At 50.9% G+C, this 23544-nt stretch overlaps 1 protein-coding gene across 9 annotated transcripts in view; it reads left to right on the top strand.

Moving 5' to 3' along the window:
• Positions 1-23544, top strand: part of BMAL1 (basic helix-loop-helix ARNT like 1) — a 99975-nt gene that overhangs the window by 58549 nt on the left and 17882 nt on the right. For 3 of the 9 annotated variants that reach the window (XM_059408003.1, XM_059407996.1, XM_059408002.1), the window contains 9 exons: positions 7688-7816; positions 10523-10647; positions 11538-11690; positions 13993-14031; positions 14333-14374; positions 15920-16077; positions 17740-17819; positions 22123-22215; positions 22920-23037. In XM_059408003.1, the coding sequence (XP_059263986.1) occupies positions 11551-11690; positions 13993-14031; positions 14333-14374; positions 15920-16077; positions 17740-17819; positions 22123-22215; positions 22920-23037 (670 nt within the window). In that variant the 5' untranslated portion in view covers positions 7688-7816; positions 10523-10647; positions 11538-11550. Of the gene's footprint in view, positions 1-7687; positions 7817-10522; positions 10648-11537; positions 11691-12460; positions 12565-13992; positions 14032-14332; positions 14375-15919; positions 16078-17739; positions 17820-22122; positions 22216-22919; positions 23038-23544 lie in introns of those variants that run through there. The other 6 variants (XM_059408009.1, XM_059408007.1, XM_059408028.1 and 3 more) reach the window with 4 other exon arrangements.

Raw genomic sequence — 23544 nt, 5'->3', positions numbered from 1 at the left:
TCAACCCTGCAGCCAGGCTTAACCCCAGGAGGGAGCCTACCACCACCCCTCATTCCACTGAGAGTCAAAGCCAAGGCCCTCTTCAGGGATTCCCAGGCACCCTGGGGTCTGTGCCCGCCCTGGTCCAGGGCTGGTCCCCTGATGCCCCTAAGCTCCCTCTCTGCCTTTGTGCCGGCTCTTCCTGGGCTGGAGTGCTCCTCCCTCCGCTCCTCACCTCCTCAGATCCTGACCACCTCCATCTCCAGAGCTCCTCTTGCCCCGACTTGGACCTCTCTCCCCAGTGCTCACCACCTCCCAGCGTCATTTACTTATTCACTTCTTTTGCTCGCCTTCCTCACCAGAATGTATACCGGATGAGGACAAGGATCTCTGTGTCTTCACCCGCAGTCCTCTTGCAGAGAACGGTGCCTGGCACTTGGATGCTCTCAGCAAATATTTGTTGAAAGACTAATGAATGATTGTGGACCCACACACTAACAGTGTCTTCATTCTTACAACACTGTCTCTGATGGAAATTTGACTGCCGCATACAGTTTGCTCAGATTCTCAGCTCTTTCCCTGTACCGACTTGGCATATATGGGCACTCAGGAAATTGCCTTGCATGGATTGCTTTAGAACCTTGGGCCCGTGGTAGCCATCTAAGGCCTCCATTCCTGTCAGCGCAATCTGTGGTAGGAGGGCCATAAGGGGGACATCGACCTCCCTGTCCCCCAACACCTCTGGGGTGTCACTGTTTCACCCCAGAGCCCCCAAGGCAGCCCCACCCTGGGCAGCAGCTGTCAGCTGTGGTGCCCATCTCTGTAGGGAAATCGCTGTCCTGTGCTTTCTCATCTCACCTTCCTGGGCAGCTTCAAAATTCTGTTCTTATCACCCACTGACTTCAGTTTCTCATGATCCTATTCCCAGCTTTCTGTAGGAGGAGCTATTTCTCTGTATTTTGGTTTCATTCAAGTAAAACGAAAGGGTTGGACTCCTGAAATACCGCTCAGCTTTCCAACTGTTATGAGTCCTCAGTGCTTCCTGCTGCAAAATGCTGGTCTCTGGGCTGTTCTCCAGCCTCCCCTCCCCACTCCACTCCCAGATCCCTCTCTCCAGCCTTTCCCCAGCCCCTCTCTGTGGGCTCCCTCACGGTCCCCACAGCCCACTGTCCTGGATCGCCTCAATGTTAAGTTCCTTTATGTCCACAGCCAGCACTCTGCCGCCAAGCCACATCCTCTGTCTGCTGTTAGCTCCTTTATTTCAAAATCTCTCTTCTGAGTTTGCTTTCTTTGACATCAAAGCCTACCTCTCCACGGCCTTCTACCCTTCCTTTTCACACCAGCGTGAGGTCATCCATCTCAATAAGCACAGTGAACGTGACGAGCATTCTTAGTGTTTTTCAGAGATGGAGCTCATTCAGCCTGTGAGGAGGCCTCCTCCTCCTCTTACAGGTGAGAAATTGCAGCTCCCAGTGGACAGGGAACTGGCCCAGGACACATACCTCCTGGTGGCAGAACTGGGATTTGAACCTGGGGTGTGTGGTTCCAGAGGCCCTGCCGTGACCACTGCCCTGTCCTCCCTTTTCATGTGCGCATCATCTTGCCCTTTTATCCACACCCTGCCTGCCCCTTTCCAGGGGGAGAACTGCAGCCCTTCCCCAACTCCTGCTTGAGGTGGCACTGTGGGCCTCACAGGCCGGGTCCACCGGCTCGGGATAAACACCCGCTCCATCTTCTTCCCAGGCAAGGCTGTCTTTCAGCCTTGCCCCCATTCCCAGAGAAGGCATGTATCCCTTTTCTTCTGAGTCTCAGCCTTCCTTGGGTCTAGCCCTGCCGCCTGTCCCAGCCTGCCTCCATCTGCAGCCCTTACCTGAGACTCAGAGCACTGTCGAAGCCTCCCCATCTTGACTCTGCTCTCCCTCACACTAGAATCTTGCAGGTGACTATGAAATAACAGCAGCGCATCCTTTTGCTTCCTTTAGAACAAGATGCAGATGTTTTCCAGAACTTTCTTCAACTTCAAGAAATAAGGTTTTTGGTGGACAGTGTTCCTCCCCCGTCTTTAGGGCCAGGCTCTCTTGTTCTGTATATTAAAAATAGAAGAAGAAAGGTTCTCCTTCCTGTACTTCAGTGATAGACGTGGCAAAGGTCCAAGATGGTGTCTCGTTTACATTCATTCAACAAACATTTACTAAGCACTGTGCTGGACTAGGTGCATGCTCCGTGCTGTGACTCTTAGTGACATCCCTGAATCCCTCTAACAGCCCTCAGGAGCCCCTGGAGACTGGAATTCTGTAGATTCTCCTCCATCAATGCTATTGGAGATCTTTTCTGCAAGAACCTTGTTTTCATTCATGAAATACTGCAGGATTTACAAATCCTGCCCCTGTGAGACCCTCTGAGCTGGCCCTCCAACCCGTGTGCTTCCAAATGCAGCCTCCTTGTTTTGTGTTTGGTTTTGGGAGTCCCAAGCATCTCCAGCTGCCGGGAGGACCGGGGACACAAGGACCACAAATAGGGCTCCCCGGGCCCCTGCCAGCCACTCCCAATGCTTCTCTCCCTGGCTCAGAACGGACATCCCACCACCCAGTCTGCCAGGGAGACATCTGCAGCACCTAATTCAAGCCTCTCCGCCTCCCTCATTCTTTCTCCTCCCCTTATCCTCACCACGCACACACCTGCTAATCAATAAGCTGAGTATTTTCTCCTTCACTCTGCTCCTGTACCTTACTTATGCTTCACCGCCAAGAAGGGCCCTCCTTCCTCGAGACACTTGACTGCCACCTGCTGGTAATTTGTCAGAATGGCACCACAAATCTCGTCCACTTCGGGAGAGCAGGGGCGCATCCTGGACTTGGGCAGCGTGCTGCTCAGAGCCACCATAAGCGTGGCCCTTCCTAGCGCAGTGAGCATGCTGTCACACCTTGATCTAGACCCTGTCTGTCCAACTAGGTTGAGGGAATCTTGAACATTAGGACTATGGATTCCTTTCTCTATCCCCAGTGCCCTGGGGGTAGAGAAACGCTTGTTCAGTGATCCCAACGCAAACACTAGTTAGTTACCTTAGGTGTGGGGCACCTGGTCTCTCTGGGAGAACATTCACTAGGTGCATCTGCTGCAAAGCAAGGCAGCCGAACCCCCCACAGGCTGTCAGTGTGACTGTGGAGGGCAAAGGTGGTCTTGCAGAGGATACGGAGACCCCTCTAGCCTCTTGGCTCTGCTCAGAGACCACCACTGCCTGAACAGACCAGAGCGTCTCCTCACCCATTCCCTCAGTAAACCTGGAGCTGGGCACCAGCAGCACAAAGCAGAGAATGTGGAGGAGGGGGCCAAGGGCCACCTGCCGTGGCTCTCAAGGCCAGGGCGGTGCCCAGGGCCAGCCTGTAAAGGTCGTGGGATGCAGCGATGTCCACACAGGAGCCCCTTATTGGGGGGAAGCAGATCAGTAAGCAGACAGCTAGGAGACAGGGTCATCGGGGTGCCCACTCGAACCTCCATACTTTCCCAGCCACGTCCCTTTATGGAGCCACAACATCAAAAGCCACTGCCCCTGTGACATCCCGGGGCTTCACAAGCTGTCACACCTGAAGGTAGGGGAAAGAGGGGGACAGCCTTTCACTGAGGTCCCATTTTAACCCACTGAGCCACCCAGGCGCCCGAGGTCCCATTTTTTTTTTTTTTAAAGATTTTATTTATTTGTCAGAGACAGAGGGAGAGAGAGCAAGCGAGCACAGGCAGACAGAGAGGCAGGCAGAGGCAGAGGGAGAAGCAGGCTCTCCGCCGAGCAAGGAGCCCGATGTGGGACTCGATCCCAGGACCCTGGGATCATGACTTGAGCCGAAGGCAGCTGCTTAACCAACTGAGCCACCCAGGCGTCCCCCGAGGTCCCATTTTAAAAGGGGAAGTGCTCTGTTCTTTTGTAGGGCTGGTTTCCTCAGGTCCAGTTAAGAGAGCCTCCCCAGCCGACTGCCCTGCCTGCTCAGTCTGTCCCCGTGAACTGATCAGATATGCTTGCCAGCGAGTGTGAGGGCTGTACATTTCCTTCTCTGCCCCACCTGCCAGGAAGCCCAGGGACAACATGTTGGTTCAGGTTCTGTGGCTTTCCTAAACTAGGATTATTTTTTTCTTTCCCCGCATGCCCCGGGTAGGCTCATTTCGGGGTTGTTATATTTTACTGTGTGCGGTGGTCTTGGGGGCAGGACTGGCAGTGGTGCGGTAGTCAGAAGATCCCGCCCAGGGCCAGACGCACTTGGGTTGCAGTCCCCACCGGCTAGCTGGGTCATCTGGAGCAAGATAGCTTTGCCTCCTTGGCCCCTACCTGGAAGGCTGGGGTGAAGACCACCATCAAGGGATAGGTTATTGTGAAGCTAAAATGAGTCCAGCGTGAACACGTCTGTCCCCTTTCCCTCCTCTCAGATCAGGGGCTCTGCTGTCCTTCATCCCACCTGTGCTTCCTCCCTCCTCCCCATGTCGGTCAGCTTAGGATGAAGGATAGATACGACTGGAGGACCTAGGTGACCGACTGTCCTGGTTTGTCAGGGACAAAGGGGTTTTCTGGGAGGCAGGACTTCCAGTGCCCAAGTGGGAAGGTCTGAGGCAGACAGAAGAGTCGGTCACCCTAGAACACACACCATCACCATCTCAGTGGGCGATAGGAGCAAAGGTTTTTTTCTTCCTCGTGCTGCTCTCTCCATCCGGGACTTCGTCCAATGGAGGAGTCTCTATCCAGAAGTTGCCAGTCTTGGCACCAAGGACCTCGGGGGAAAAGTTCTGTTCAGAAGTCGAGGCTGTCCCTTCCGCTCATATTTGTCAATCTAAGCTAGTCTCATAGCCTGACTGGGGGCGTTGTCCTGCAGACTGTCCTTGTGGGAAGGGGCAGCTAACCATGTGAACCGTAATGCAGTCTACATGCTCCCTCTGCTTCCTGTAGCATTTTGGGGTGCCGGGTCAGGGAGGAGGGACAGCACAGAGAGACACCGGTCTGCGATCGGTGGGCTTCAATGTGGTCATCGTCCTGTAGAGGACACGTGGGGGTTTCTCAAGGGCTGCTCAGCCTCACCCCACTCTGCTCAGAGGGGCAGCTGTGTCTGTTTTGGGTGCCGTACAATGCCGGTGAGGGTGACACCCTCACCCTCCTCAGCTGCCAAGGTGTGTCTGCAGGGGCAGCGGGGCTGGGACTTCTCTTCTAGCCCCCGTGCTCCTCCATGTGAAGCCCCGGAGACTCTTCTTCTTGAGCTCCAAGGAGAATGAGGGGACTGAGGGGGAACCAAGGGAACCACCAAGCTCTCCCCAAGCACACTGCACAAGTCCCTTCGTGCCTTGCTTCCTCTGCCATCCAGGGAGCCTCTAGTTCAGAAGTGGGTACACTTGTGGCCCCCAATTCCAAGACTACAGGCCAGGCTCTCCCACGAGTGTCTTCACTGTGTGTCACCTGGATGGCAGCACCAGGGCTGGCCCTAAGCTCCCCCTGGCAAGGACCCCTCTCCCAGTTACCTGTGGTCTCTGGGAGCCCCCTTCCTGGGCTCAGTTCTCTTTTGGAAATAGCACAGAGGTGGGTTTTTTTTCCCACCTGTTTCATTCATTGTCTTACATTGAAGAACACCTTTTTGGAGAGAAAAGAGATTTCTAGGAATACTTGTCACAGCTGATTCAGCTTCCTTACTTGGTCCAAGCATATAAGAAAGGACTTCTGAATTTTTTTTTTTTTTTAAGATTTTACTTATTTATTTGAGAGAGAGCGAGAGGGAGAGTGGGGGGAGGGGAAAAGGGAGAGCAGACTCCCCATGAGCAGGGAGCTTGAAGCCAGGCAAGGCCTTCTGATTTTTATTTTGCAAGATATAGTGCCGAAGTTTATGCTAGCATTCATTATTTCTATAAAGTAAATTTGAGTATTGGAACAATTGGTTCAAATAAGAAATTTCATATGGAGTTTGGTACCGAGAAGCTTTGTCCAAGTTTCAGAGAAGCCGGGGGGACAGTGAGTGAGGTGTGATCCGGGGAGCCCCCTAATAGTGAGATCATGGGGCAGAAGGTGGAAGGGCCACAGGTGTGAGGAGAAGGCTAGAAGGCTTCTCTGAGGAGATGCCACCTGAAAGCACTTGAAAGGAAAGCAAGAGTTCACCAGGTGACCGGTGGGTCAAGGGAGCCACACCTGCAAAGCACCGTGGGCACAGTTGAGGCCACGTGCTCTAGAGAACGTAAGTACTCCGGTGGCCTAGCGCTTTCGGCACAGGATGTGCAGAGCAGGGCAAGACGGGACAGGACGCAAGGCGAGCAGGCGCACTGTGGAGGTTTGATGTTGCCTGGCAGGGCGCTGCTGGAAGGCTCGGGGCAGAGCAGTAAAGCCACGGAAGTGTTTTAAACAAGGGGGTGTCCTGTCTGTGACTGGAGTGTGGAGGGGCGAGTCTTGGGGGAGAGCAGCCTGGATGAAGGCAGTGGCCAGGGGACAGAGGGGGGTGGCTAGATCCCTCTGTTAGAGGGGTGGTGGGGTGAGGGAAGGAGAGGGCGCCCACGTGGGTTCTGGATAGCTGGTCTGGGGGCTGGAGAAGAGCGTGGGACCGGTGTGGGGAGGCAGACCAAGGTGGAAGGACATATGGTAAGCGCTCGGGCAGCACTGCCCTGGGGACTTGGTGTCTGTGTGGGGTGTGGGCTTGGGGACTGGAAGTCCCAGATCCCGTCATGATTTTGCACGTGTCCAGACTGGCTCCCAGAGTCAGACAGCGAGGGTGTGTGCATCGGACTGCACAGAGGAGTAAGCTGGGAGGATGAGAGCAGCCGTGGTCCTGGACACGGATTCGAAGACCTCTGTAATGGTCAAGCCCCAGGTAGTCCAAGGGCCGCAAGGAGCCAGCAGAAGGGGCAACCCCACTAGTTTTGCTTTGTATCAGGAAGGTCAGGAAAGGCCCTTTCACAGCCCGAGTCTCGCCCTCTCAAGGCAGAGCCAGGGGAGAGTAGAAGGGTGGTGGGCGCAGCCTCCCGTGAAGCCTGGAGCCTGGCAGAGAGCCCTGTCCTGCCAGCAGGAGAAGGCAGGGCCACAGGCCATTTTAACTCAAGCGCCTTCTCACCACTGACTCCCCTTCACTCTGGGTGCCCGCCCTGTGCTTGAGTGCCCCGGACACCATCTCCAAGCGTCTTACTGTGCCTCCAGCAGTCTTAGAGACGGGCCCTGCGCACGCGTGTTCTGGCTTAACGCTTCCCGGAGGCCTGTTTTCCGGGGCTGCTTGTCCGCCTTTGGGCAGCGGCTCACGTGGGAGAGCCTATGGCTCTGCTTGACCTTGATGTGGCTCCTGGAGCCCCTGTGTCCTCTCACCATGTGACCTTGGCGAGTGTCATCTTTGAGTTTCTCTCGTCTTTGTCTTCTCATCCAGTGGAAAAAAAACAGAGTATCTACCTCAGAATTATTTTCGGGCCTCAGTAAGTGAATCTCCATAACACAGTCAGAATGGAGCCCGACACAAGGCACACTCAGTATAATTTTATTGCCTGGCCCGGTAGGAGAAATGAAAAGTCCAATTATCTTGTTTCTCTTAAGACCACATCCAGGAATCCATGTTTAATCAATCATTTCAAAAGACTTGTTTGTCCTAAACTAGCTGGGCTGGCAAGCCTCTCCCCACTGAGACTCTCCCTTAGCTAACAGGAGATTGTGCTGTGTGCCTCCCCCCAAGTGACCTGTGTGGGTTTTCTTTTCTTGTGGGCCCCACTATAGGTTTCTAGAAGATGTTGAGTGCCTGAAAGGAAACGACAAACCATGAAAACCGCTTTGAGGTGACCCATCAGTCCAGTGGTCCCTTGCTCCTCCCAAGGTGGATCTGAGCTTCAAGAACTCTAACTTCAGGTAATAAAATCACACCCCCAGCCCCACCTGCTATCACTGGCAGCCCCCATAGTACTTCTTTCAGGAAGTGTGGTTTCTCCCCATAGTCCAAAAGTTGGAACAGTCCACCTCGTGCAACAGTCTAGCTGGTCAAAAAGAGGGAATAGGGGCCAGAGGTCGCTCCCCATGTCTGTCAGGTGGCCCAGAGGCTCACCAAGACCCCGAGGGGAGGGCTCTGTGCTCCTCCCTCATCTGCTTCTCTTCATGTCTGTCATTATAACTTCTAACAGCCACCCATCTGTGCCTTTGATGTGATTAAATGCTTCTCAAAGGATAAATTGGAATAACCAGGAAATTCCTGAAAGTGAAAAGTCCTAAGAGGACAAGGGTTTGTTCTACCTAATAGTAGAATGTATTATGAGGCCACAATGACAGATAGTGTGGTGCTGGATTGGAAGTAACTAGATCAAAGGAACAGAATAGGAAGTCCAAAAATAGATAACGATCAATAAAGGTGACATTTCAACTGACGTAACAGAATGTCTGGTCTAGTGAATGGTGTTGGCACGGTTATCTATCCACTGGAGGGAAAGAAGTCTCCAACCTTAGGTAGTATACCAAAAGTAATTTCCAAATGGATTAAGAGCTATATAAATAAAATTATAAAAATATTAGGATATTTCTATTTTGGGGTGAAAAAAAGGCTTTTTTAAAAAAAATCTGTCACTTTTAGCATCACATATAAATACTGTAAGCCAAGTTAAAAGGCAAAAGGGGGGTGGTTATTGATGACATCTGTGACAAACAAGGAATGACTATTCCTAATGTACAAACTTACTCATTCAACACCTATTGAGTACTTACCATATGCTAGAAAGCATTCTCAGCTACTACGGTGCAGTGAACTAAACTCAGTCCCTGCTCTTCTGATGCTCATAGTCTAATGGACAGAAGGCTAGTAAATAAGTCAATTATGGATCAGGGGCCATGGGAAAAAGTGAAGCAGGGATGGGGGGGTTGCAGCATACGATATTCAGAGAATATCACTTCACTGCGGAAGCAACGTTGGAGAAGAAATCGGAAGGAGAAAGGAGAGCAGTGGTTAAACTTGGATGTCTTTGTAAATGTTGAGCTGGTGGGATCTTCTGACGGATTGGCTGCAGGTTGTAAAAGGAAGCAAGGAGTCAGGATGACTTCTAGTATTGGGGCCTGAGCATTCAGAAGTTCCACTCATCGATGTGAGCATCACTAAGGGGCTTGGCTTGGGGACAACCAGGGGTTTGGATTGATTTAGTTGGAGGTCTTTGTTGTATACTCAAAGGGAGACCTCAGGGAAGAGGTCCTCTAGGTTTGGCATTCAGGAGTGGTCCAGGCTGGAGGTAAAAGTAGGGGAGTTTTCCGAGCCTTTATCCTACTGGGGACAGTGAAGCTAGACCAATCTCTTAGGGAGTGGCTGTAGATAGAGAAGGTCTGAGAACACCTTCAGGACTCTGATGTAGAGGTGAGGGAGGGGGACGAGCCTGCAAAAGAGGCTGGTGTGGAAAGGGTGGCCACCGAGATAGAAGGGGTCAATGAGAGGGTATCCTCTCCAAAGCCAAGAGACAAGAGGGGCAGATCAGCTCTACCAGGTGTCCGGATGGGACAAGTAGGGAGGGAATGGAGAATCAGCCACTGGATTTAGCACTGAGGAGCTCCCTAGGGAGCATAACGGGAGCTGTTCTGTTGGAATGATGAGGACAAAAGCCTGATTTGAGTTGGCTTATCCTGAGTAAGAGGAAAAGAATTGGAAACAGAGAAATGGGGGTACTGACCACAAGGGAATGGAGTTCAAAAATACATGTGATTTTTTTCCCCCACAAATGAGTGTTTGTATTCAAACGAGGGTGATCCAGCAGGGTGGGGAGAGTGGATGGTGCTGGGTGAGTGGCAGGGACAGAATTCCGGCGTAATGGTCTTCAGGAATGAGACAATGGCGTCCCCACCTGTTGGAGGAGCAAAATTCCTACCAGCAGCAGCGAGGCGGGCTGGTGGATGTGCTCCCTTTTCTCAGTGGAGTAGAAAGCCAAGTGTCTGCTGAGAGTTGGGATGGAGAGCTGTTGGGGGCTTGAGGAGAAGAAAGAGGGTGTGGTGTTCTTGGTCATGGAGAGGGGAATAAAGCGAGCAGGGGGTCGAGGATCACCGGGCGGCGCTGGCGTTGGAGGTGTGCGAGGTCGTGGATGGCAAGTGAGAGCAGTGAGTTCACTGTGTGCTTTTCTCCCCCCAGGTTCAGGTGCGCAGGTGAACATGAGTTAGGAGGCCCATCCATACTGAAGAAAATGTGGTAGAAAAACAGGACATGAGTGGGCACAAAGGAAACCAGAGCAATGCCTATAAACATAGGGACAGCATCCGTAATCATTTAAAAATGCAAGTAAAAACCAATGGGGTTTTGTCCTTTCCTTCAGATTGATAGGAGCTCTTGTTGGGAATATAAATTATCGGAGCTCTTTGGCAGCACGGTGTTCCAGAATGTACCAAGACCTACCACGTGTGTTCCCTTTTGTCCTGCTTTTAGACATTTAGACTGAGCGAGAATAGCTCTAGTGCCTGGAGTTAGAGCACTGAGATGATCCCTCCAGCAGTGGCTGTGAAAGGGAAAACTTGGCCCACACCTGACCCTAGTGCACTCGTCTGTGGGCGGAACTGTAATGAGGGAGCGGAGATCACAGTCCCCTTCTTGCTTTGCAGATGAAGGAACTTGAGCCCAGAGAGAGGGAGTGACAGCCCCGGTCACGTGGTGTGGACCTGGGACCCTGTCCGTGGGCAGAACGCGGCCCTCTTCCACTTGGTTTGGAGTCGAAGTCCCTTGCAAGGTACTTGGCAGTCTTTTTTGGGCCACCTGACTCCATGCTTATAAAATGTGAATTCTTGAAATGTTTTGCCAGTTGGTCTACAATGTCCTTATGTCCTTTATGCAGGTTTTCCTGGCAGGGGATGCTGGGCACAAAGGCTAGTCAGGGAAGACAAGACAAGACTTTGCATGGCCCCATGCTAGACAGGGACCATATTTTCCTGACTCCTGAGGGACTCATGGTCTGAGAAAGGATATTTTCTGCTTTTCTGGGACTTTTACAGAAGTAACAAAAACACAAAGATAACCAGTAAATCCTATTTATTTTATGGACTGGAAGAAAATAAAATTACAACTGTCAGAGAATATCTGGTCTTCTCCATGGGAGGACCACTGGGCTCTAAGTCCTCGAGCCTTGGGTTCTGGAATTATTCTTGCGTGCCCTGGGATAGGGACCCAGGAGAAGCTACCCAGTTGCTCTGAACTTTGGCTTCATCAGAAATATGAGCAGGGGGATGCCTGGGTGGCTCAGTCAGTGAAGCATCTGCCTTCAGCTCAGGTCTTGATCCCAGGGTCCTGGGATTGAGCCCCATGGGAACCTGCTTCTCCCTCTCCCTCTGCTGCTCCCCCCACTCCCCACTGTGTGTGCACACTCTCTCTCAAATAAATAAATAAACTCTTAAACAAACAAACAAACCAACGGGCAATATGAACAGGTTAACCTACATTATCTATGTTAACTCCTAAAGCATGTCAGCTGCTCTCTCCATCCTGCCGTGTCCCTATTCCAGCTGGCGCAGGGGAGATGGATTAGTGTGGTAGACCAGTAGCCCGACCCTCCACAGGCCCACCCTGGCCCTCCGCCGTGGTAGGAGAGCATGTAGAAATCACCTTTGTGCCTCCTTGTACCAGTTCCAGACCTCCGATGGCTGACCAGAGAATGGACATTTCTTCGACAATCAGTGACTTCATGTCCCCGGGCCCTACCGACCTACTCTCCAGCCCCCTCGGCTCCAGTGGCATGGATTGTAACCGCAAACGGAAAGGCAGCTCTACCGACTACCAGTAAGGCCTCCTGGGCTCCTCTTCCTCTGGCTAACTTGGTGTCCGTTCCCGGCACATCGAGGGGCCAACTGCTGTTCTCCTGGAAGAAGGGGTCCTCTTTGTGGAAAGGGATGGAAATGAAAGATCCAAGTTTAGGTGGCCCCACAGTGGGGTTTTGTTTTTGTTTTGTTTCGTTTTTGCTTTTATCTTCCTCCCTGGATCGCAAGCAGGAGGGAGCCTCCAGCCCTGCTGAGGCACCCCATCCCCCTTTCTCTCCCCAAACTGGGCCAGATCAAGGGAAAAGGAAGAGGCTTAAAGCCAAGCGCTGCCTTTCACCTTTTTCCTCCAACCTCCTTGGCTCCTTTGAGCAAGATGGTTAAGCGTTTGGAGGTACTCTCTGTGGTTTCAAAGAGGACTTTGCCTGAGGCTCTCTCTGAGGAAGTCCCCAGTTGCTTAATTATGTTCGTGGAGGGAGTGAGTGAGTGCAGGCCCCCTCTGAAAGTACCGTAGGAACATTGGTATGGCCCTGAAACCTTACTCAAATTAGTGTGTACCTGTTTTATTAAATAGTATTTTTGTTTCTTTTTAGACGTGATGACTTTTCTTTTGAGTAAGTAAATTTGCATATATGTAGCCAACCCTTTACTATACAAACACTTAGGGAATAAACAGCTGCATAGAACATTCAAAGGCACGTTTTGTTTTGTTGAGGCAACTGCTTGGGTTCTTATCCCCTTGTCCACTTAAGAGCTTTTCTTTTGTTTAATGAGGGAAACATCTCCAAGGAGGTATCTCCCCCACAGCAGATGTCCTTTCTGCTGAAGTTCACAGGTCGAATTTGGGGAGCACAGTGGCTGAAGGTCAGATGCCCACTAGGAGATGCTATGATTAATATGTAAGTGACCCCAGATGATTGAGCAAGCCAACGCCCAGGGGATGGAGAGTGGGTGTGACGCCCGAGAGGGTTCTTCTGGAGCAGTCCCTCCCCAGCAGGGAGGCCAGGAGGTGGTTTCCACAGACCACTTGCCTTGGGTGGTTGGAGTCACTGGTGTCTTCTAAGTCCTCTGCTATCTAAACCTGTGGTTTCCGACCTTGTCCCCACCCAAGACCTCCAGGTTTCCCCCTGGAGGGAAACCCCATTTACACATCTTCTGTGACTCATGGAGGCGCTATAATTAAGCACCCCTCATCCCTTTCCCTGACTTTTCAATGCGCTAATTGTGTCCAGTGGGTCAGGCGGCACTCTCTTCACCTGAGTTGATCATCCTGGCCTCAGGGATCAGCTACAAGCTAAGACAAAAGGGGAGGGAGAGTTTCGGTTTTCCCCTGTGGCCTGAATCCGGTCTTCCGCACTCTAGGACTAGCTAGAGAAACTCTGTGCCAGTGAGGCAATCAAGGGCTCCTGGGTGGGAATCCCTGTTCTAGAATGCCCACGCTGCGATTTGGTGCTCCTGAGAAGAGATGTTTTTGCTGTTGAGACTACATTGTTTGAAGGGCCAGATCCCTCTGTTCTTACAGGATGAAAGAGAGAGGCCCAGGTGCCAGGCAGTTCGCTCCTGGTATAAGCTTAAGCACCGGAGAAGGGTGTGAGGTGACCCCAGGGTGATTTGGAACTCCTTCCTTGGAGGATTTTAATCTGTTTTCCACTAAACCGTGAGGTGCCCTGAAACCTGGATCATTGGAGATTATAAAAGGGAGATAGATCCCTGCTGTGACCCGAGGACCCCCAGTGGCCAAACAGGGCTCCACGGCCCTCAGCCCTACTTGTGCCCTCTCTCCCTGGTCCTTGGGCCTCGGGGGTTCCCACCTGGCTGAGAACCAGAACACTGTGTATCTGTGTCTTTGAAAAGCTGCCTCAGGGCTCTGCTCAATGCTTCTTTGTGGGTTCTCTGGTCTCCCCTCCTCACTTCACCCGCCCCCCCCCCCACCAAATATATATGTATGCACACGTATATTTGAGGCTTGGTATGTTTTGCAAATGAATAAACTCCATTTATCCAGAATGATGAGGGGAATAAGATATTATAGTTATTTGGATATAGTTATTAAGAATTTCCATAAATGCTCTGTATTCCCGGTTTCTAAAATAGGGCCTAAAGTATGTTAACAGCAAGCTCTGTTGATGACCACACGTAACTTTTGTTTGATCATCAGGGAAACTAGTCCTAGAAGCTGTGTGTGTTTGACTAGTCTGCGTCGATAATCAATACTACAGAAATCTGAACTTTCTTATTTGGTTTCTGGATAAATGCAATCCTTCCATGTTGTAAGAAGCAGCTTTGTATGTCTTAACAAATACTCACGTTCTCTCTTGTTTTTTCAGAGAGAGCATGGACACAGACAAAGATGACCCTCACGGAAGGTACCATGAACCTAGTCATGACCTTCATCCTGATAGCTATTTTCCTTGCATAATTACATGTTCTGTTACTTGGTACAGGTCCCACCTGTGTCCTTGATTGGGGATAGGCTCAAGATACTCACCCCCCAGCCCCCCAGGGTGGCTAACAAGAGCCCTTGTGTTGGAGACAGATGACAGGGATTAAGCAGGGAAATGAATGAAGCTGAGAAGAAGAGAGCGAGGTGTAAATTGGCCATCAGTCTCCCAGGGATTGTGTCTGATCTTGCTTTTTTTTTTTTTTTTCCCCTGCCTTCCCTTCCAGGTTAGAATACACAGAGCACCAAGGAAGGATCAAAAATGCAAGGTAAGCATAGACCTGTCTATACAGCATCCTGATTCTGGCTGCCCAGAGTGCAGCTGAGGCAGCTCTGTGTGTCTGGTCCCTGTCGGTCTAAGCATCCTTTCAGGGCTCAGGGTGGGGGTTGATGTGGGCTGCCTGCCACTTGTCCTCTCCACATCGAGTTGGCCTTCACTCTTGGCTGTCGGATCACATTTAACCTAAAGGGGACTTCAGAAGTAACAGGAAACCTTTCCAGGCTGAAGCTCTTCCCCAGCGGTCTCCAGCAGGTTCCTCGCTCCTTCCTGATTCGAGGGCCTCCAGAGGAGACCTGGCTCAGTGACCCCATTCTTGGGCTGGGCCTTGCCTCTCAGAGCAGCCCGTGTTGCATTGCAAGGCCAGACATGGGGCTGCCTTCGCCCTTGAGTAGATTCTCGAACTTGGTCCCTCCTGCCTCCAGCCACACTTGCTGACCCCATCCACATGGGTCTGCTCTCCTCCCAGTGGCTCTAGGGCCCTCTGAGGCTGTCCTGACACAGATCCAGGGCTGCAGAATTCGACTGGCCTGAGATTTGTAGCTTTCCCTACACGGCCTAGCCTTGGTGGGAGGTCCCTCTTGGTGGCTCTGTTGCTATGGCAGCAAATGACATTTCCACTGGTGATACACCTCCATAGGGGACAGTCACAAATGGCAGCCGAAAACAAGTCAGGAAGAGCGTGTATGCCTGGGGAAACATCCCTTGCCTTGACGGGCAGCCACTCCTAGGAGGGACGAGTGTGACATTCTTCAGAGGAAGCCGTTGGGGACAGATGTAGCATCTGCTGTGTCTTGGTGGAGTCATGGTTGACCCAATGATGGCGGCGCTAGTTACCTAGTGACTCAGTCAGTGAGGCTCTGACAGGCCACACAGTAGGTTCCTCACAAACCTCCGAGACCTCTCCGTTACTCCAGGATCACCACCCCCCCCCCCGCCCCCCAGTGGCTGTCCTAAGTGCTTTGCTCTTGTCAGGCTCCACGTCCCTTCTGTTTCCCTCAATGCCCATCTTAAAATCCAACCTGACAGATGCTGAGAGGAAAAGAAATGAGAACGGGTGTCTAGGTGGCTCAACCGGTTAAGTGTCTGCTTTCAGCTCAGGTCATGACCCTGAGTCCTGGGATGGAGTCCCACATCGGACTCCCTGCTCAGCAGGAGTCTGCTTCTCCCTCTGCCCGTTGCTCTTTCTTTCTCTCTCTCTCTCTCTCTCTCTCTCTCTGACAAATAAATAAAATCTTAAAAAGAAAAAAAAAAGTAATGAGAAATTCCCTATCCAGTTTACTCTGAGAAGACAATTTTTGTTCTGTTTCTTCTTAATTCTGAGTATGTGGAAAGCATGCAGCCAACTAATACTGACCCCGGGGTAGGGGGCAGTGAGGCCACTTCTTTGGTACCTTTAGTCGAGTTCAAAGCCTTGTGCAGATTCTAAATGTGCCCTGTCGGGGGAATGTCAGAAACCGTGGGAACTGACTTTTGTCATTGTCTCCTTGAGGCTCGGCGTCATTTTCTAGAAATCCTTTTTCCTGTTGTTGTGCAGGGAAGCCCACAGTCAGATCGAAAAGCGGCGTCGGGATAAAATGAACAGTTTCATTGACGAACTGGCTTCTTTGGTGCCCACATGCAATGCCATGTCCAGGAAATTAGATAAACTTACTGTGCTGAGGATGGCCGTTCAGCACATGAAAACATTACGAGGTAAGATGGTGGGCTTTATTGTCCCTGATGCTCCCTACCAGTGTTCTGTCCCTGGCCTAGGGTGTGCCTGAGGCCCCAGGACCATGGTCATTATTTGCCAGTGTGGAGCCTTCAGCAACAGGCCTCTTCTTCCCCACTGTAGGTAGACCTGATGCTAAATGGAGTGATCATTGAGTTTACGTAGGTGTCCAGGGGGATTGTGCAGTCAGTCCTCTCCAGGGGGTACACGTGTATGTGAGAAGCAGGCTCCGTGCGTGTCAGAGGACCCACACCTTCCATGCGTGTGTGTGCCTGGGCCCCACTCACCCGGTGATCCCCATCAGAAATGCAGGTGCCCTTGGAGACCCTGAGAAGTCCCCTGCTCTTTGTAGGAGGAAGATTCACCCTGGCTCCTTTCAAGAGTGACTCACTGGGTGATGGCTTTTGCTTCATTTTACTGTCAGGGATGAACACTGATGAGATTTTCATGCTCCTGGAATTTTCCCAAACCAGATAGACACTTTGAGGGAAGCAGTATTTTCCTTCTCTGAACATGGGGTGGGTGAGAACATAAAAGCAGAGCAATGTGGAAAGGACTTATCCAAACCGCTGGAGAAATCTGTAGTGTCACAGGCCCTTCATGAGCACTGGGCCTGGCAGGTTCTGTGGCCCATCTTGGACCCGTGGAGGAAATTGGAAAGTGGGCGCTCAGTCAGACCTCTGACCTGCGTGGCAAAAGAATTGCGTTTTTATGAACATGGCAGCATCGTGTCCTATGCTGTGAGCATGTCATCTAAACATTCCTATTAGGGAAAGTTCTAGAGGTTAAGTTAGTGTAAGCTAATTTTCATTAAATTGGAAGGAAACGAAGGACAAATCTAGAGTTCTGTCAGAAGCAGGGGTGGGGCGCAGTGTGTGCCTCGTTTGTTGATATGAAAGTCACAGATACATTCTGTCCACCTCCTTCACCGTGGTACTGGGAATTGTAACTGATCTTTTCCATTTTATTTCCTCACTGTTCTAACCATTTTTGCAGATTCCAGGTCATTTGCTGCGGGCATTTTTCTCTGTTACTATATGATGCCTGTTCGAGTTCCCTCTACGATGCCAGATGGATGGCCTTTTAAGCATCTCGTCCCCTTTCAGCCTGAGGAGCCAGAGTTGAATTCACTGAAGCAATGCATTTCTCTGGGTTGCCAAGCTCGTTTACCGCCCTGCGATGAGGCAGCTCTCCCGCTAAATGCCTTCTACAGTATATTTATTTACTCAGGGCCTGGCTGACTGGACGTTCCCAGGAAGGCTCAGTGTGGCCATCTGAGGGACCTCTAGACAATGCATTTAACGTCAATCCTGGGAGGAGGGAATCTTCCCAGGAGCTGCAGTTGCTTGGCTTCCAAAGCTGCCTTCTCTCTTTGAAGCAGATTTTTACTTATGTCTATTACCTCTTGGCTCCCCTATGGTGACCAGAACAAGCCTGTTAGGTCCCCTGTGGGCAACAGTTTTGTCTTTTCAGCGGGTTCTTTCCAAAGCCTGACCTAATGCTGTGTCCGTTAAGGAAAAAGAGAACATCGAAGTCCCGGGTGGTAGGGACTAGGCCACATCTGGAAGGTCAGAGGCTTAGTGGAAGGAGCCATTCCCTGAGTAGAAAGTGTACAAACTTTTTTTTTTTTCTTCCTCCCTAAGGTGCCACCAACCCATATACAGAAGCAAACTACAAACCAACTTTTCTGTCAGATGATGAATTGAAACACCTCATTCTCAGGGTATGTCACAATCATGAGCTTGTTTTACACATCCTTAGAAATGTGAGTGAGGTAGCAGAGGGTGGGAATTTGATGTCTATACATTGGACATTTTGAGGCCCACTTTGTCTTTTCGGGTCTCCACATCTGTCTAGACTGTCTCCACAGTCCTTCCACCCTCTTTTAGACAAAAATTGAAGGCCCAGGCTACTGTGATTTTTTTCAGTGGAAGGAGGCAGGATTTTGTTACTCATAGGTCGTCAAGAACCCCATTCTGGCATGAAGGTTTTAGAAAGGGACGGATATAGGTAACTAAGGATTTGTCTTCTTGTCCCCTGACTGCTGGGACAAAAACATCCGTGTACATCTTGACACCAAAATCCCATCAAAGCAAGAAAGCTTCCAAAGACTCCTCTGCCTAAGGAGGAAAAGAAATGGGGGAGGTGCAGCTCTCCCCTCTCGCCCAGCACACTCGCTGGTCTTGCTCGTCCCTGCAGAGAGGCAGTGGACATGGCACCACGCGAACATGTCTTCTGTGTGGAGTCTGGTCTGCCTCTGGATAGAGTGAGATCAACTTGGAAATTAAAGGGAAAGAACTGGGATTCAGAAGCCTGTCCTCTTGCAAACTGTGAACAGAAAAATGTAACCCGCCCCTATCCTCCCGCGGCCAGGATGGACCTCGCTTGCTAAACCCCCATGGCATCTGGGCACATGTTTTTGAGAGACATTTGCCAGGCCTCCGGCTCTGGGCCACTCTGTTGTCATCCTGACTTTCCGCTCTGCCTGGCTTCTGGTCCTTTGTAAGTCTGGCCTCTGAAATTCATTCCCTCTTCACGTGTTCTTGCAATTGGAAAGCTTTCAGCTGCAAGGAACAGATGACCTGGTGAACAGAGAGGGTTTTGTGTCCCAAATACAGCTGGTCCTGCGGTAGACCAGGAGGGGCTGGTGCTGTGGCTCAGTGAAGGCGGCCAGAATCAGGCTCTGTTTGCCTTCGCCAGCAGTCACATCAGGCTTGTCTGCAGTCTGCTTCCTCAGTGTAACCACACCAGCCAGACACAAGGGGCAGGGGAGTGTCCAGGCCAGGTGTCCCTTTTCTCAAGAAAGGCCTTCCTGAAAGCCCGGTAGTAGACATTCGCTTCTCCAGAAGGTGTGACTTAATGACTCCGGCTTTGCAGCAAGGATTTAGGTTTTTCCAGCCTCCACAGAGGAGACAGGCAAGAGTCGCACATCACCACTGGCCACACACACTTTCCAAAGCCAAGTCCATTTGCTAGATTTTCCTCTGGGAGTGGTTCTCACGACCCATTGTGGAAACTTCAGCTGTGGTCTGGTTGGCCTGGGGTTGGCCTGGTGCTCTCCTTGCCATAGAAGCCATCACCTTCGTGCCAGGTGTTGGCACTCTGTAATCCTGCCCCTCACACTCTCTTGGACAGGGGTTATTGTGAGGTGAAGTTTTTTTCCATCCTGTATAGGTGTTCATTTTTTTGAGCTTCTGTTTTTGTCAAAATCTATTTATTAGATGATCCTATTTCCAGTTGGTCATCAGTGGCTCCTCTGAAGCTTCTTGTGTCTTTCCTTCTGTGTCTTTCACTCACGAATACTACAGGCAATCTGAGACTTAGTTCTGTGTGCATGGCACTGTTCTAGGTACATCCAGGTCAACAGTAAACACATTGTGGGGGTCTCAGGCATCTCAGCAAGTTTGTGGTGGTCCTTGGGCTACCTCCCTCAGGGCATAGCTCTGCACTCCTCTCTCCATCCTTCTTCCTAAAGCTGTCCCTGCTCCCAGGCAGGCCTTGCTGAAGGTAGGATGCAAACTGGGACTGCTGGTCTCTGGAGGAACCACCAGAGCTGGCTTCATGGGCAGCAGCCTCTGCAGCCCCACAGGGCCCAGAGCTTGGTTTAACGCTCTGCTCTTGCCACCTGGAAGGGCATAAAGTTTGGAACAGGGTCTCTGTGTTTCTATTCACACATACATCGTAGGGCTGACCTTGATTGCCATATGGCTAATTGGATGTTTTTAAGGAAAAATATATATGTATGTGATTACAAATGTGTTTTATTTTTAACACAAAAGGCATTGAAGTTCCCATTATATATAACATAGGTTTATAGGTATTTACATGTATATAAACTTCTTTTGTAATGGCAAATGCTTAATAACCTTCTCTTGTAAATTTCCTGTCCAATCCCCACACTTATCAGGGTGTGGAACAAGTATTTTCATGCCATTTAAGCTAAATACTTCATTGGGCTCGCCTTTCCTGTGCTTCCGTGTCCCCCAGCATCTGTAGCATACAGCGGTGATGTGTCTCCCCTGAGGAAGCTCATCTGCCCTCCCTGGGGCGTGCCTGTGGCGACAAAGCACGGTCCAGTCCTTTGCCACTTCCAGGTTCCCAGTTCTCAGGAATTTGCTTCAACAGAAGGCAGGGTCCACTAAGATGGTGTTTGAATGTTTTGGCCGTGGGAACTGGACTTCTGCTTTTCCTTCCCAGTGCACATCTGACTGACTGCTCTCTCTACTGAGAGCTTTCAAAATGGCTTCCATGAATGGTGTGTAAGGGAGCCATCAACCTGACCAGTGCGTGATGTCTGGATACTCCACCTCCCCATCTTCTGAAAACTAGGCAGACCCCACCAGGGCTTCTGTGTCCCTTACTAAGTCTGCCCCACCCCCCCAGCCCACCCCCCGCCAAGAGGGAGCCCTCCCTGTGGCCACCTGGTGCTAGTGGCATTCTCCTAGTCTTAGCTCCTCCACTGCCCCCCTGGGCCTCAGCTCCTTCACTTGGTGGCATTTATCTGCCTGAGGGAAGCAGAGTCAGAAGTGTTGAGCCTCTCCTCACTGATGGCTCACTGGCCTTTGGAGCCCTCTTGCCGTTCCCAGACGTGTTGAGACCACCTTTGTTCATGACGTCCCGGGTTTAGGCCTGACTCTGCCCGCATTCCCGCCCAGAAGTCGCGGGCACCATCTTACGAGGCACCTTCTGTGCCACTTCACTTCATCCGTGAGAAGCCTTGAAACACTTCTGTGAGATGTGAGATTGTCTGCAAGGCAGCGCGCAAGTTATTAATACCCTAGTTTTTGACTGAACGAGGCTTCCAGCAGATGGTGCTTGGGAAGTCTCTTCCTCTCCACTGTCCTCCCCTGCCCCTGTGCCGGCTTAGGAAGAGCTCAGGCCCCGCTCCCTTCCAGCTGAGAGGTCTAGCGCTGCGGAGACAGCGCTGGTTCGGTCCCCTCCAGCTGCCTTCATGGCCGCACCGGTGCGCTTGCCATTCTTTTCCTCAGGCATGTGAATTCATTTCCTAGTTCCTTGAATTAAACTACATCCCCCAAGGCCCTTTTGTGGGAAGGGGAATAAATTTTTCTAGATTTTTTTTCCCAAGAACAGACCAAGGACTTGTGAATAGGCAGGGTGTTGAATTAGAACTGTGGGAGCTGAGCATAGACGCTCTCGGTCCCTGGGAGGCCCCAGCAGCAGCCGAGTGGCTGTCTGTGTACAGAGCAGTGCGGAGGAGTCACACACAGCCTGAGCTCTTGGACGCTTTGGTATTTTATCCGCTTTAGCCTACCAAAGAGCGTCCTGTCTTGAGATCTTGGGATATAAGTCCCAAGACAAGCACATAGATTAGGTTTTTACCTGTACCTAAGGCGAAGAAGGAGGAAGTGTGTAGGGGAGATTTTTGCTTTGCTTTTCTTGTCTCACTTAGGATATAAGCAGCCCAGCCCTGGATCAAGAAATGATGCGCAGCAACAGTAGTTCTCAGTCCTTGTGCCTGAGAATCCTTTGGGGGTAGGGGTGAGAAAAGACTCGTGAGCTGGCCCTGCCCCAGACCATCAGCATAAAAACAAACACCACCCCACTCCCCATGTTGAGAAGCACCGTTGGAAAGCGAGTGGGCTCTGTAAATGGAAGTGTTCAGGTTGAGGACAGGTGGTGGTCAGGATCCAGGAAAGGGGGTTTTGATCTTGAAGGTTCCTTTCAATCTTAGATTCTGGGATTCAAACATAGTTATAATTAAAAAGTAGGACTTCTCCAGACCTCGATACACTCAATGGAAATGTCTTAGAGTGACTTGAGTGTTGTAACAGAAATTCTTCAATTGGACCGTCCCCTGTAGTCCTGCAATGATCCATGTGTCAGGACCTACCTTGGAGACCATCTCCCCCTCTCCTGAGGCATTAGTTGAGAGAGTCATGTGGCTGTCAATGAGGACATTTCTGTGCTTTGGATACTTAGCAAACAAGTCCTTATTTGCTGTCAGAGTGAGTACAAATCGTGTTTCCGGAAGTGTGATAAATTGACTATCCATTTCTCCTGATTAGGCAGCAGATGGATTTTTGTTTGTCGTAGGATGTGACCGAGGGAAGATCCTCTTCGTCTCCGAGTCTGTCTTCAAGATCCTCAACTACAGCCAGGTATGGCTCCTGTTTCTGTCACTGGCGGGCAGCCCTCCAGCAGCCAGAAAGGTCACCCCACGTGTTAGAATAATTCTAATATACACGTCCCCTGTGAAATGCTTGTATCATACTCCCACACACACACCCAGTGCTTCTTCCAGAAAATTCGTCATTTCTTAACAGAGAAATGAATTTAAACCTAGAAAAAAAACTCTTTCCTTTTTTTGAGTATTTATTTTTTAGAGAGAGCGGCAGGAGTGGGGGTGGCATGTGTATACATTCGAAGGAATGTAGCTTGAATGTATCCGGACTGTCTTGCTTTTCTTGGTCTTTGAGCAAGGTTATGAAGGCCATTGTGGCTGAAGAGCACGGAAACTTGGGTTAGAGTCCACGCCCACACCCCGTGTCCCCAGAAGGGCATTTGTGGGCATCAGAAATCAGTCAAAGGGAACGTGTACAGCTAAAAGATTCCTGCTTCCAGGACACGAACTATATTTATAGAAATATCCGTATAATTGAGCCCTTTCCCCTGTGTTCCCAAACCAAATTCATGATGCCTCGTCCCCTGTGTCTGTATCTAGCCAGAGTGACTGGACAGGTGTACGTGTTCACGTTGGACACCTTGACATTCTCTTGCTTAGAAAGACAGAGGCAAAGCACCCACTGGGTACATTCTGTTCCATGCGCCGTTGACTCCTTGTCTCCGTGCTCCATCCCTGCAGAATGATCTGATCGGTCAGAGTTTGTTTGACTACCTGCACCCTAAAGATATCGCCAAAGTGAAGGAGCAGCTCTCGTCCTCAGACACGGCACCCCGGGAGCGGCTCATAGATGCAAAAAGTGAGTCCAGAAGAAGGCTGCGGCTGCTTCCTCGGGGCCCACCCAGACCGCTGAGTGAAGACAGCTGCTTGTGGCCCCACACCCGGCCTCAGGCCTCCCTCCTCTCTGCCCTTTATCTGGGTCACAGGTGCTCTCTTTGGCTCAAGGCGATCATCTACCTTTCTTTGTATTTGTTTTGTTTCCCATAAAGAAGCAACCACTCAATGTCTAAATCCACAGAGGAAAAATAGCTACCTTGATTCTTTCTGGATTTTAGTCTCCGCCCCCTGCCCCCAGAATCTAGAAATTCCCAGTTCTATGCTTCTGAGTTTCAAGGGCTCACACCAGTTTGATTTGTTCCCTCCCAAAATATCCCCTTGATTTACCTGTGTTACACACATGCTGCCACACAAGATAAGAGTAAGAAAACATGAAATATGAAAGTGGTTGCTCGTTGGTCAGATCCATCTCCTGGCTTCCTTCTTTAGCAGTGGAAACCACCTTCCACATTCTTCCCCTGCTTCCTCC

Source organism: Mustela nigripes, chromosome 1 (genome assembly GCF_022355385.1).
Source record: "Mustela nigripes isolate SB6536 chromosome 1, MUSNIG.SB6536, whole genome shotgun sequence".
NCBI lineage: Eukaryota > Metazoa > Chordata > Mammalia > Carnivora > Mustelidae > Mustela > Mustela nigripes.
Note: the sequence above shows the minus strand (reverse complement) of the source record. Positions and strands in the feature narration are given on the sequence as shown.